This window comes from Strigops habroptila, chromosome W (assembly GCF_004027225.2).
Source record: "Strigops habroptila isolate Jane chromosome W, bStrHab1.2.pri, whole genome shotgun sequence".
Classification (NCBI taxonomy): Eukaryota; Metazoa; Chordata; class Aves; order Psittaciformes; family Psittacidae; genus Strigops; species Strigops habroptila.
In genome coordinates this window covers 26209997-26224815 of record NC_044301.2, presented here as the reverse complement: position 1 = coordinate 26224815, position 14819 = coordinate 26209997, and the positions used below count along the sequence as shown (strand labels likewise).

Genomic DNA, 14819 nt, shown 5'->3' with positions numbered 1-14819 from the left:
AGCTTACCGTGGCAGGGTGTAATCAGGGCTGGTGTTGTAGGTCTGGTGACAAGGACAGGGGGTGGCAGTGGGGCTGCACCCCCCACCTTCAAGGCAACCCTGAATCTCCTTCAGCGGGATTCAAGCCCTTTGTCTCCCATTCCCCAAGCCAATACCTTTCCCCTTCAACCACGGCTGGCGGGCGGGGCGTACTCTTCCTTGGCCACGCCCTCTCCTCGCCCCATGCGCGGGCTCGCCTGACGGTAGCTGCAAGGCAGTTTTTCAGCAGCCGCAAGTGAGGTGAGTCGTGGTTTTGCAGCGCGCGAGGAGGGGTTGTGTTTTGCTCTTTTCTCGGCCGGGTTTTGCTGGTATGTTCGGGGGTAGCGGTTCCTCTTCCCCCGGCGGGAGGGGGCAGCGGCTGCCCGCGCTCGGTGCCCGGCCGGGGCAGGGAGGGCGTGCAGCGAGCGGGGCCGTGAGGCGGCGGGGATGGGGGGGGCCTGGTTGCTGCGGCGGTCGTGCCCGCGCTCCTTGCTCCGCCCGGTGTCAGGGGCTCCGCTGTGGGCTCAGCGCTGCCCCCCCCGGGGGGGGGTCGGGGCGCAGGCTGCTATCGAGCTTTCTTCCCTCCCGCTTCCCTCAGAGGTCCAGCGCAGCGACTGGGTAACCTGCCGTGCTAGCCTGCGACCTCTGCGCTACCTGAGCCAATGCTAGATCTGGAGGTGGTGCCTGAGCGTTCTCTGGGGAACGAGCAATGGGAGTTCACCTTGGGTAAGTGTGCGCCCCCCTCCGTCCCTGTGGGGATGAGGGGGTGGTTCGGGTCTATTCATGACCTGTAAGGTTTCTCTTACTGCTTTCAGGAAGTTGCAAGAGTTAAAGGGAGAGAGAGCGCCAAGGTTTGCCTTTTTCTATCACTAAAAATACTAATTTATAAGCTTTGAGGATTTTAAGTCTCATCTTCAGGTTTTGCACAGTGTGTTGTGCTTTGTTCATCAGCGTCTTCCTTCCTTCCTTCCTCCCTCTCTCCCTTCCTTGTTTTGTCTTGCCTTGCCATCTTGGACTAGCAATTTTTTAAATGACTCCTAAAAGAGGAGACGTGTGTATTGATTGTCACCTGAATATATGTCACGTGACACCCAGCGTCTTCAACTGTGCTAATACTTAAATACTATGCTTTTTCTGTACAAATCCTTCATAAATGAGTTGAGTTTCACAATTTCTTTGTGGTGTTGCTGAATTGCAACATTATAGTGGAGGAAGTAAACTTTTGAGAGCTTTTCTCTAGGTTAGATAACCAGTATTTCTCCCCACCAATAACGTGTGTTTCATGTCTGTGAGAGGTCCTTCCCTACCAGTCATTGCTCTGTTTACTGTGATGAGAAAGAACTTTTCCCCAGCTGTTGGAAATTTGGCTGATGCTCAGCCCAGGGCACTTAAATGTGCAGTTGAAACTCAGTGCGGATTCTTCAGATGACCCATGTTTTTAAGCTGATAGTGTTAGTCCTTAAAACTCTAGAAAATACTGTAGCTGTTGCATTTTCAGAGTGATTGATTGAGATACCAGCATTGGACTCTTCTGTTTTTCCATCTTTGCTGTTGCTTTGTCTAGAGCACAATTAATGGTGGTAGTAGTTTGGTTAATGCAAACAGGGCTCTGCATGGCAGCTGCCTGTGTCTGCCAGGACTTGACTTATGCTGCTGCTGCTGTTCTCACCTGTGACAGCAGGGAGACAGACTTTGGCCTAAAATCGCTGTTACACTGCTGCCACAAGCTTGGATTGCACCAAAGTAGTGGTGGTGTGACCTGAAGTTGTTTATATGGAACCCATTGAACACAAAAGGCTATTTATGCTGCTGTGACTTCCAAGTCAAGTACAACTTGATGGTTATAGGGAGGTTTAGAAGTGCTTTTGGAGTCTAATTATAGTACCTCAGGTCCCACCCTTTGAAATCTCAGTGATCTCTTGATACTGCTAACATGTTACTGTGCTCTCTTGGCTCTGCGAGACCTTCCATGATCCTTTAGTGCCTATGTTACCTGAAAAGAAATGCAATCACAAATTATATACCATGACAATCTTCATAAATACTGGTTTCCCCCCATTCTCCTTATAAAAATGAAAAAAGGGAAGAGAGAAAATGATCTTGGTTTTTCTAAGAATCCCCAAAGCCTGTTAATGCAGTCTCATGGTTAAAATTACACACTGTGTCTCTGTGTACGCGCGCGTGCGTGCGCACACACGCATAGATGTGAGAGGGAGGAAACTCAGCTGTAATTCTTGGAGTAAACATAGCCACTATGTGATGTGTCTAATTAGCATGTCCTGCTGGTACAGAGCCGGAGGCTGACTAGGTATTAAGATATTTAACTTTGTCTTGTGATGTATGAAAATTGACCGTGCTGATAAAGCTGTTTGAGCTGTGTTAGTGGTAACGAGGCTGGAAGTGCTGGTGTAAATGGGGCTGTGGCTGTTCTGCTCACGATTTGTTTAGATCTGCTCTTAACAAAGCTAATAGCAGTATTCCTGAACTGCTGCTGACTCTGCCTTCCAGTATTGTGTCCGCAATGGAGATGACTGAGGGGAAATGCCAGGAAAATTTATGTGAGTTTTTAGATTCTGTTTCTGGCTCTGGTGTTGACTCTATGTCATCAGAGCATAAAAAATTCAAGCAAGGCTGAATTTTGTGTTCAGTTAGGTACCTGTGTCACTGCACCTCTTGGGCTACATTCCTGCTGTTTTAAATGAAAACAATTAAATACTTCTTCTGTAGTGCCTATAGCTGTATTAGTGTTCAAGTTGTATGATTTCTAAGGTATACTTGCATTTTTCTTGCTTTTTATTTTTTTCCTACTAAGTTTCACTTCTTTTTATTTAATGTGTTATGATTCATCTTCTCGTAGATTTTCTTGTCTTCTCTTTTAATCTTTATTCACTCCTCTACCCCCCTCCCCTTCAAGACACTTAGTCTTAGCATAGGCTAATGCTTCAAGCCTTGTTGTTCATGACCAGTGCATGTGAGAGGAGTGTCTTTGCCACTTGTATCACCCCAGTATTTAAAAAAGGGAAAAGTCTCCCATGAGAGAGTCCTAGAACTGATCTTTGTGGGTATTATTTGCTATGGCTCAGTTTGGTTGATTGTCTGATGTGCTGGAAACTGCATCCCTGTTCCCCCTGCCTGGTGAGCAGGGGAAAAAAGAATTCTTTGTTTTCCTTCTTGACTGCAAAGGCTGATGAATGTTGAGGAAAAGGGGGTGTTGTGTGTGCGTGTGAGAAGGGTGGAGAAAAATAACTCAGTTTCTTTACTCTTCCTTTGGCTCTCTGCTGATGGAGGTAAAGGGAGGATACTGGCTCCTCCACATGTTTTAGGTTCTGTAAACTGTTCTTGGAGAACTTAAGCTCCTCATTGCGGCTTTGCTAAGCAGTTGTGTGGCAAAATCTGCTTGATACTCAGTTGCTGAACACTGAACAAAATCAGTCCATGTCCATTCGCTTGCAGCTTGAGAAAGCTCTGAGTCACATGAGCCATCTGTTTGCACACTTATCAACCCAAGATTGCATCACTTTACATCAGACTACAGACTGGATTTCATGTTTGTGTGCACTTTTTTTAAGCACATGCTTTTTTACTGAAACATTACCTACTTCTGACACTGGATCTAGATTGTCAGCTTATTCGCTGGCTTTGCTTGAGCCTTTGCCGTTTGTTTGTGTTGGTGGTGTGGTTTTCATTTTGTTATTTTTGTTTGGTTTGTTTGTTGGGTTTTTTTTTTTTTAAAGAGCTCATGGTCTTACAAGTCTCCTAGAAATACTGACTTTGAAAATGGTTTTTATACTTTTAAATTACCTTTACTTTTTAATCATAGCGCTTACTAGGTTAAGAAATGTGAAACTTTCACAACAGCATTTTTGATCTCAGCTTCCTGCTGTTGTTTATGTTCCATTTTGAAAATATTATCTAATACATAATAACTGTCTCTTTAAAACTCAGCTGCTGAGACTACAATGTAACTGCTATTTCCTAGATAATAGGAAACAGTGCTGCTTTATTGTGTGGCTCTGTGCATTTTAATTTTATTACTGTTATTAAGCTAATAACTATTCTTTTTGGTATTATATTATCTTCTGGTGTATAATTTCTAGCTGCAAAAAAAATCATTTCTAGGCTAATGTGAAAAAATCTCATAGAAACAGTTGTATATGGTATTTTCAAATTTAATTACTGTAGCTCTTATCTATAAGCCTGTTTTGCTAAAATTTGATTTCATAATTGCAGAAAAGCTACAAGGTATGGGTGTGACAGGCTTGTAGTTTAGTGTGACAGTGAAAATATTAAATTTTTTTTTGTGTTGTGCTAGTATTATGTTAAAGCAGTACCTATGGTGATCTAGGGGTGCATGTGATATATCTCCATGTATATATCTATGGAGAGAGAAAGGGAACTTTCTCATTTTGGTACTGTAGATAATGCTTGAAAGCTGCTTTGGAACATGATGTACAGTCTGAGTTTGAGAGGTGTAGCTGATAACTAAAAATTCAAATGCTTGAATTGTTACCTCAATAAAAGTATAGGTGTCGTGGTAAATTTTTCCTAATCAAGGCATCTTTCTTAATGTTTAAAAACTAGAAATAAAGAAGAACGGGGCAAGGAATGTAAATAAAATGTCAGATAACTAATCTAAATTGACTTGCAGTGATTAGTAGGGAAATAAAACTTCACACTTATGAGCTCACAGCCTCTCTTTATAAAGGCCTGCTTTGAACCCAGGAACACACTCAGGTTTCATTTGGAAAGGCAACAAAGAATTTAAGTGTGATAAAGGATGAGATGGTGACGTGGTTTAAGCCTAGCTGGTAACTCAGAACCACGCAGCTGCTTGCTCACTTCCCCTCTTCTTCCCCCCTGCTCCCAGCGGGATGGGGAGGAGAATCAAAAGAATGTAAATCCCGTAGGTTGAGATAAGAACAGTCCAGTAACTAAGGTATAATACAAAACCACTACTGCTACCACCAATAATAATAATAATGATAAGGGAAATAACAAGGGGAGAGAATATAAAACTAAAAGGGGAAAAGGAAAAGAAAACAATAATCACAAGTGATGCACAATGCAATTGCTCACCACCTGCCAACCAATACCCAGCCTGACCTGAGCAGCAATCTGGGCCTTCTGGGTAACTTCTCCCAGTTTCTATACTGGGCATGATGTACTGTGGTATGGAATACCCCTTTGGCTAGTTTAGGTCAGGTGTCCTGTCTCTGCTTCCTCCCGGCTTCCCATTCCCCTCCTCACTGGCAGAGCATGAGACTGAAAAGTCCTTGATCAGAGTAAGCATTACTTAGCAACAACTAAAAACATCGGTGTGTTATCAGCGTTGTTCTCAGGCTAAAGTTGAAAACACAGCACTGCACCAGCTATTAGGAAGGAGAAAAATAACTGTTACAGCTGAACCCAGGACAGATGGTATGGAGCTATTCTTTCTGCAGAATCAGCTGCTTCATTCCACTTTCAAAAATTTATAGCCGTAAAGATAAGATACACGCTGAAGGGAAACACCACCCCCCCAAAAAAACCCCACCAAACAAAACCCCAAAAAAGTAGCCTTTGAAATTGTGTTAGAGGGTGAATGACTATTAAGTGTATTACTTCAATTGAACCAAATTGTTTACTAAACTGAGAAGATAAAGTTCCTTCCTTGACACAAATGTAGCTGTATCAGCAGCTAATGTGGCCTGTTAGGTCTAGGGGGAATCATTGCTGTGCTTTAGTATTTGTATCTATCCTGCAGGACTACTCAGTATTTTATCAAGCTTAATAGAGGGTCTGTCATATAATGTGGTCTGGGAGCCTATTGAATGTGTAACAGTGTTCTAGCTACCTCTAGTGCAGTTTGGTTATTTTATCAGTTACTGGATTGTTGACCCCAGAAATTAAAAAATTTCATGCATAGATTGCATAAAGATCTGTGCTTTTTATACCTGAGCTTTGCTGTTTAATTTTGTGGCTAGAGATACTTCTATATATGCCTAACAAACTGATAGGTAAATAATGATACTTCTGTTTGGAAAAAACAGGTCTGCGCAGATGGAGTGAGTCAGGCAGGCTTATTTGTTGGTTGCATACCTTTCTGTTGTAATGTCCTGTTTGTTGATGGCAGCTGTTAACTCATCTGTAACCTTTCTGTTAAAAAGAACTGTTAGCTGGTCTTGGAACTGAGGAAATCCAACTGTTTGTATTCACAGGAATGCCGTTGGCTCAGGCTGTAGCAATCCTTCAGAAACACTGTCGCATTATCAAAAACATCCAGGTTCTCTACAGTGAGCAGGTGAGTAGTGCATGGTCTGGCCGGGTCACTCACCTCCTTGTGTTGCAGAATTAAGGCATAAGGGTGTATGCTGATGTAGTGTCATGCTAACATACATATTGTATGAATTGTGGAGCTATTTGAAATTGAATTACCCAATTACTGCCACCACATCAGAGGTGTAGCTTTTAGAAGTTTCATGTTAAGTGTAACAATACTCAGCACAGCGCAGTGATTTAACAGGTATCAGTTTTGTATATGCAGTGGTGGGATAGTATTGTTTTTCCTTTAAGAAGGAAAATGTTCTGTAAGTAGCTGGATGATTTATTTCTAGTCTTGATATTATCATTGTCAAGCATTGCAGTATTTTTGAAGTACTGAATAACTCGCTACTTTTTGTTTTCATCAGTGGTGATGAATCCCCTGAAAAGGCTTCCATACTTTGTCTCTGGATCTGCAGAAAGTGGATGCAATAATTTAAACCAGCTATAGATGTTTTAATTGTTCTTCGTAACTAAGCATTAAGTTCCTAGTACGTTTGACTTCTTCAGAAAGGGGAATAGAAGTGAAACTTAGCTGCTAGATGAAATAAAATGAAGGAAGTGGAAGGGAAGAGGAGATGGGAAAAAGGAGGATTGTGATTCTCCAAATGTACATTATATGAAATGCACATTAATCAGAAGATGATATTCATGTGTTGTAGATTACAGATCTTTGCATCAGGAAAAAGACAAAGTGCTAGAATGTCGGCTTGTGCCAAAAGACTGATTGAGGCCTGTGTGTTTGCAGTGAATGCTGAGTGGCTAAGGAACAAGCTAGACTGGTGTTTAATGCTGGGTACATAGTTGATGTAATTGAATAATCATTTTTTGTTTAACATGACACAGATTTATGGGGTTTACAATGACTGAATTGCAAATTGAAAACCTAGTTTCTTGTAGTTAATAAAGTACTTGTTCAAATCTATGACCAATAAAAGGAGGGCCAAGGAGAGCCTCCATCCTCTTCTGGATACAAGGGGAAACCTAGTGACTGAGGATGAGGAAAAGGCTGAGTGTTGTAGTTTAAGCCCAGCCGGTAACTTGGAACCCCACAGCTGCTCGCTCACTCCCCCTCCTTCTGCCTCCCGCTGCTCCAGGAGGGATGGGGAGGAGAATCAAAAGAATGTAACTCCCATGGACTGAGATAATAAGAGTCCAGTATAATACAAAATCACTACTGCCCACAGGGCATTTGCCACCATCCATGAGTCAGTAGAGAGATAAATTACTGGCCATTTTTCTCATTCAGCAATGTCCAAGGCCAGCTGGATGGCTTTCACCTCTGCAAACTGACTCGATTCACTCTCTCCTTCAGCAGTTTCTGCAACTTGTCCCAGGGGGACTCGATACAGCTGCCTTCCATCTCCAATGCTTTCCCACAATATGGCAGGACCCATCAGTAAACAAGGCATATTGCTTTTCACTCTCTGACAGTTCATTATATGGTGGGGCCTCTTCAGCACGCATGACCACCTCTTCTGGTGACATCCCAAAGTGTTTGCCCTCTGGCCAGTCCATGATGACTTCTAGAATTCCTGGATGACTGGGATTTCCTATTCGAGCTCGTTGTGTAATTAGTGCAGCCCACTTACTCCATGTAGCATCAGTTGCATGATGTGTAGAGGAGACCCTGCCTTTGAACATCCAGCCCAGCACAGGCAACCGGGGTGCCAGGAGGAGCTGCGCTTCAGTTCCGATCACTTCTGAAGCAGCTTGAACCCCTTCATGGGCTGCCAGTATCTCTTTTTCAGTGGGAGTGTAGCTGGCCTCGGATCCTCTGTATCCCTGACTCCAAAAGCTGAGGGGTCGAATCAAGTCTCCCCTGGAGCTTTCTGCCAGAGGCTCCAGGTAGGACCATTCTCCCCAGCTGCGGTATAGAGCACATTTTTCACATCTGGCCCGGCCCAGACTGGTCCAATGGCTGCTGCATGAACTATTTCTCATTTAATTGGTTCAAAGGCTTGTTGTTGCTCAGGGCCCCATTTGAAATTATTCTTCTTCAGGGTCACGTGGTAGAGAGGGCTTACAATCAGACTGTAATTTGGGATGTGCATTCTCCAGAACCCCACAACACCTAAGAAAGCTTGTGTTTTTTTCTTGTTAGTTGGTGGAGACATTGCTGTTATCTTGTTGATCACATCTGTGGGGATCTGGCGACATCCATCTTGCCATTTTATTCCCAAAAATTGAATCTCCTGTGCAGGTCCCTTGACCTTATTCTGTTTTATGGCAAAACCGGCCTTCAGCAGGATTTGGATTATCTTCCTCCCTTTCTCAAAAACTTCTTCTGCTGTATCACCCCACACGATGATGTCATCAATGTATTGCAGATGTTCTGGAGCTTGCCCCTGTTCCAGTGCAGTCTGGATCAATCCATGGCACATGGTAGGGCTGTGTTTCCACCCCTGGGGCAGTCGGTTCCAAGTGTACTGGACGCCCCTCCAAGTGAAAGCAAACTGTGGCCTGCATTCTGCTGCCAAAGGGATTGAGAAAAATGCATTGGCATTATCACTTGTGGCATACCACTTGGCTGCCTTTGACTCCAGTTCATATTGAAGTTCTAGCATGTCTGGTACGGCAGCACTCAATGGTGGTGTGACTTGGTTCAGGCCACGATAGTCTACTGTTAGTCTCCACTCTCCATGAGACTTTTGCACTGGCCATATGGGGCTATTAAAGGGTGAGCGGGTCCTGCTGATCACTCCTTGGCTCTCCAGTCTGCGGATCAGCTTATGGATGGGAATCAGGGAGTCTTGGTTGGTGTGATAATGCTGCCGGTGCACTGTTGTGGTCATGATTGACACTTGTTGTTCTTTGACCTTCAGCAACCCCACAACAGAAGGATCCTCTGAGAGACCAGGAAAGCTGGACAGCTGCTTAATTTCCTCTGTCTCCAAGGCAGCGATACCAAAAGCCCATCTATACCCTTTTGGGTCTTTGAAGTACCCTCTTCTGAGACAGTCTATGCTAAGGATGCATGGAGCCCCTGGACCAGTCACAATGGGGTGCTTTTGCCACTTCCAGTCAGGCTGATTTCAGTCTCCAGTACAGTCAACTCTTGGGGTCCTCCTGTCACTCCAGAAATATAAATGGGTTCCACCCCTTGATGCCTCGGTGGCATCGGTGCACTGTGCACCAGTGTGTACTAGAGCCTTATACTTCTGTGGGACTGATGTGCCAGGCCATCTGATCCACACAGTCCAGTAAACCCAATTGTCCCTCTCCTCCACCTGGCTGGAGGCAGGGCCCCTCTAATAGTGATCATAAGATTCTCCACTTATGTCCTGTAGAAAGGGATTAGTATTCCTTATCACAGGAGCTGGAGTAAAGCAGCTCTTCCACTCCATCTGGGAAACTGCTCACCAGAGACTGGAGCAGTAGCTTTCCTGGGAGGATCATCCTTGACCGCTGTTCTCCTCTTCAGTTCACACACCCGTTGCTCCAGAACTGAGGTAGGTTTTCCATCCCACTTTCTCATGTCTTCTCCGTGATCCCGCAGGTAAAACCATAGGGTGGCGTGTACCTCCTTTGTTTTCTCTCTCAAGCAGTAGGGTGCCTTCTGATAATAGTTGAGACATGGGTTGTTACACGTGGGGAGCTGGATAGATCGGATAAATCATCTCTCAGTTGTTTGAACTTCTGGGGCAGTTTTTCCACAGTTGAAATGATGGAAGGGGTGAGATAGTCTTTGAACTCTCAGAATTGATGAATCACGTCATCCAGTGTTGGTGGTGCTACGTCTTTCCAGGTCATTGATGCCAATGAGTGGGCATATGGTGACGGTGCACTCCCTGTAAGTTTCCGCCACATGGGTCGTGTACATTCGACTTCATCTGAGTCTACGGATGCATTCTCTGCATCCGGCCTACGATAGGTCATCTCTGGAATGGCTGATTCCCTCAGGGACTGGATGCCTTTCTCTATCGTGGTCCAGTTGGCTGAGCGACACATAACATCATCCTTGTAGGGAAACCTTTCCTTCACAGCTGCCAAGAGCCACCTCCAAAGACTGAGGGCTCATTTCTCTCTTGCAATTGCTTTGTCAATTCCTCCTTCCCTAGCAAGTGATCCCAGCTGCTTGGTTTCCTTACCTTCTAGTTCGTGACCATCGGCCCCATTGTCCCAGCATCGGAGCAACCAGGTGACGATGTGTTCCCTGGCAGACGGGTGAAATCTTTTCGCATATTCCGCAGCTCGGTTGAGGTCCGGGGTCGAGAAGTCACCTCTTCTTCCTCTTCCTCTGATCCCTGTAGTAGTAACTCCTGTTCAGATGCTGTCCCCTGTAGGAAGTGCATTGGGACTTGATCTTTCTTCACTGCAGGGGTTGCTCTTTGTGCCTCTCGTTTGCTTTTGCTTACAGGGGCAACAGATATTGTCACAAATTGGCCATTTGTTTTAGCTGCAGTGTCTGTCACTGTGGCTGGAGTGGCTGCAGTGTCTATTGCCGAGGTTGGTGCAGCTGCTGTGCTTGGTGGTTGAGTAACACCAATAGCTGTGTTGTCTGTTGCTGTGGGGGTTTGAGTGGCTGCTGTGCTTGTCACTGGGGTTGGTGTAGCTGCTGTGCTTGTCACTAGGGTTGGAGTAGCTGCGTTGTCTGTTGCTTTGCCATCAGATCCAGAGACATTTTTTCTCTTTGAAGGTGCTGGATAGTGTTGAGCAGGGCTCTGTAGGTGTAGGCCAAGCCCCAGCACGTTGCCATGATTTGTCCTTCTCTGGTATAACCAGGACGACAGCACACCTCATTTAAGCATTTTACTAGTTTTTCTGGTTGTTGCACTTGTTCAGGGGTGAAGTTCCAAAGCATTGGAGGGGCCCACTGGCCTAGATACTTGCCCATACTATCCCACACACCCTGCCACTCATGACTGTCCAGCCTCAGGGAAAATCTCCTGGTGGTCCTCCTATATCGTCGTCTAACCCTAGACCAGATTTGAACCCGATACTGCTTAACTTTCGAGATCAGATGAAATAGGGTGTTCCCAGGGTGGGATGGCCGTGGGTAAAACACACTCCATATGTGTGCCTACATGCTGATCCCCAGCACAATCAGCAGGCAGGTCTCAAGGGTATTCAAAGGCCATCCAAAACCTTCAGAACTCTCAACTGCTGTTGCAAATAAGCTGGGGGGGGAGCGGGGGATGTAAGGGAATGCCTCCTTCATAGGTTGACCCCCTGAGGAGAAAGAAAAGATATGTAATTGCTATAAAATTCCATTATATACCTCCCAAAGTATAGAGGTGATGACCATGCTGGGAACGCAAGCCAGACCAGTTTCATGATCAGTGAGTCTACTGTATTACAAGTCATTGCCATGAAGTGCAGTTAAACAAGAACCTTAACCCAGGCCCCCCAGCCGGTAAACACTAAAACAGCAAATAGTGGCTGTAAGTAAGGTACAACATGCTGAAACTCTGAGATCAAGCGCAACAACTCTGAGAGCCAATAAATCAACATGACCGATTAGTAACAATGAGTGCTTATCACAAATATGATTAGACACACTCTGGTCAGATCTGTCTTTATCTCAACTCTTCCTGCCCCACGTTGGGCGCCACAAAGAACTCTCGTGGTTTAAGCCCAGCCGGTAACTCGGAACCACGCAGCCGCTCATTCACTCCCCCCCTTCTTCCTCCCCCTGCTCCCAGAGGGATGGGGAGGAGAATCGGAACAATATAACTCCCACGAGTTGAGATAAGAGCAGTCCTGCAACTAAGGTATAATACAAAACCACTACTGCTATCACCAATAACAATAATGATAAGGGAAATAACAAGGGGAGAGGATACAATTGCTCACCACCCACCGACCGATACCCAGCCCGACCTGAGCAGTGATCTGGGCCTTCTGGGTAACTCCCCCTGGTTTATATACTGGGCATGACATGCTGTGGTATGGAATACCCCTTTGGCTAGTTTGGGTCATGTGTCCTGTCTCTGCTTCCTCCTGGCTTCCCCTCCTCCCTGGCAGGGCATGAGACTGAGAAAGTCCTTGGTCAGAGTAAACATTACTTAGCAACAACTAAAAACATCAGTGTGTTATCAGTGTTGTTCCCAGGCTGAAAGTCAAAAACACAGCACTGCACCAGCTACTAAGAAGGAGAAAACATGCCTGCTGTAGCTGTACCCACGACACTGAGATACTTAGGGCTGCTTTTGCCTCAGTCTTTACTAGTCACACCAGCCATCCTCAGGGTACTCATTTCCCTGAGTTGTATGGCAGAGATGGTGTGGTGATTGAAGTCCTTATAATTCAGGAAGAAATGGTTAGAGACCTCCTGCTCTACTTAGACGTATACAAGTCTATTGTGCCAGATGAGTTACACCCAAGAGTGCTGAAGGAGCTGGCAGAGGAGCTTGCTAAGCCACTTTCCATCATCTGTCAGCAGTCTTGGTCTAGTGGGCAGGTTCCAGAGGCCTGGAGGTTGGCCACTGTGATGCCTTTCTACAAAAAGGGCAGGAAGGAAGACCCTGGGACCTACAGGCCTGTCAGCCTGATCTCAGTGCTGGGATAGGTCATGGAGCAGTTGATCCTAAGTGAGATCATAAAGCACATGCAGGAAAACAGAGGGATCAGGCCCAGTCAGCACAGGTTCATGAAGGGCAGGTCCTCCTTGACAAACCTGGTCTCCTGTGATAAGGTGACCTGCCTGGTTGATGAGGAAAGGCTGTGGACATTGTCTGTTTGGATTTAAGTAAAGTCTTTGACAGTCTTTCCCACAGCGTTCTCCTGGACAAATTGGCTGCTCATGGCCTGGAAAGGAGGATTCTTCACTGGGTTGGAAACTGGCTGGATGGCCGAGCCCAAAGAGTGGTGTTAAATGGCATCACATCTAGTTGGTGACTGGTCACTGGTGGTGTCCCTCAGGGCTCGCTGTTAGGCCAGTGTTGTTTAATATTTTCATTGATCATCTGGATGAGGGGATTGAGTGCACCCTCAGTAAATTTGCGGACAACTCAAGCTGGCTGGGAGTGTTGATCTGCTGGAGGGTAGGGAGGCTCTGCAGAGGGATCTGGACAGGCTGGATCGATGGGCTGTGGCCAATGGTATGAGGTTCAACAAGGCAAAGTGCCGGGTCCTGTAATTGGGCTACAAGAACCCCATGCAATGCTCCAGGCTTGGGGAAGAGTGGCTGTAAAGCTGCTTGGTGGAAAAAGACCTGGGGGTGCTGATTGATGGAGCTGAACATGAGCCTGCAGTGTGCCCAGGCAGCCAAGAAGGCCAACAGCATCCTGGCCTGTATCAGAAATAGTGTAGCTAGCAGGGCCAGGGCAGTGGTCATCCCCCTGTGCTCGGCACTGGTGAGGCTGCACCTCAAGTATTGTATTCAGCTCTGGACCCCTAGCTACCAGAAAGACGTTGAGGTGCTAGAGTGGGTCCAGAGAAGGGCAACAAAGCTGGTGAAGGGTCTGGAGAGCAAGTCTAATGAGGAACAGCTGAGAGAACTGGAGTTGTTTAGCCTGGAGAAGAGAAGGCTCAGGGGGATCTTATTGCTCTCTACAACTACCTGAAAGGAGGTTGTAGTGAGGTGGGGGTCTGTCTTTTCTCCCAAGTAACAAGTGATAGGACAAGAGGAAATAGCCTCAAGCTGCACCAGGGGAGGTTTAGACTGGGTATTAGGAAAAATTTCTTCACAGAGAGGGTGATCAGGCATCGGAACAGGCTTCCCAGGGAAGTGGTGGAATCACCGTCCCTGGAAGTGTTCAAAAACTGTGTAGATGAGGCCCTCAGTGTAATGGTTTAGTGGTGGTCTTGGCAGTCCTGGGGTAATGGTTGGACTTGATGATCTTAAAGATCTTTTCCAACCTCGTTGATTCTATGATTAATGCATGGGAGCATCTGTCTGGCAGTGAACATATTTCTTGGTGTTTGTATGCTTTGGGGTTTTTTAGGTTTTCTTACCACGGTGCATTCCAGAATTATTTCTAGGTTTGTTTAGATAAATTATGAGATTCATGATCCTCTCAGTTATATAGAATCATAGAAGAATTAGTGGTCCAGTGCTAGAAAGCAAGGTATACTGCTGCCTGGATTTTTATGCCTCTTGGAAAGCTGCATTGTGCTTGACCATGTACACTGCATTTTTATTCTATTTGAGGAGGGTGTTAGAGTTTTTCTCCACAAACTGTACTAAGTGTAACAATGTTTTCAGCATCTGCCTAGTCCAACAAAATAGTTGTTCTCAACTTTGTGGAATAGTTGTGCTGATGATATTTTTTTCCTGTATATTATTCTGATTCAGTTTCTGATACCAGTGCAATTTTTTCCACATGCCACTCAGGGCCTGCAGTTGACTGTCTGGCTATATCCTCACCTGCATGTAGAACATCATGCACTTCATTAGCAGCTGAGCACAAAGAGCTGCTGCTGCAGACCTTAGAAGATTCAAATCTTTATTTAAACTTTGCCATGCATAACTTTTATGTAGTTAAACTATACCTAAACAGTCTTCAAGTCTTTCCTCTCTGCGTTCTAAAAGAATACCTTTGAGCATAGTGATCAAA

The 14819-nt window shown here is 45.4% G+C and overlaps 1 protein-coding gene across 7 annotated transcripts in view; it reads left to right on the top strand.

The window, feature by feature from the left end:
• Positions 1-519: 519 nt before the first annotated feature.
• The window catches only part of LOC115618939 (UPF0183 protein C16orf70 homolog), a 44528-nt gene continuing 30228 nt past the window's right edge, over positions 520-14819 (top strand). For all 7 annotated transcript variants that reach the window (XR_003994869.1, XR_003994870.1, XM_030510906.1 and 4 more), the window contains exons 1-2: positions 520-744; positions 6216-6298. Coding sequence is in view for 5 of the 7 variants with exons in the window: in XM_030510906.1 (XP_030366766.1) it covers positions 681-744; positions 6216-6298 (147 nt within the window). In the remaining 2 variants the exon portion in view is untranslated. The remainder of the gene's footprint in view (positions 745-6215; positions 6299-14819) is intronic.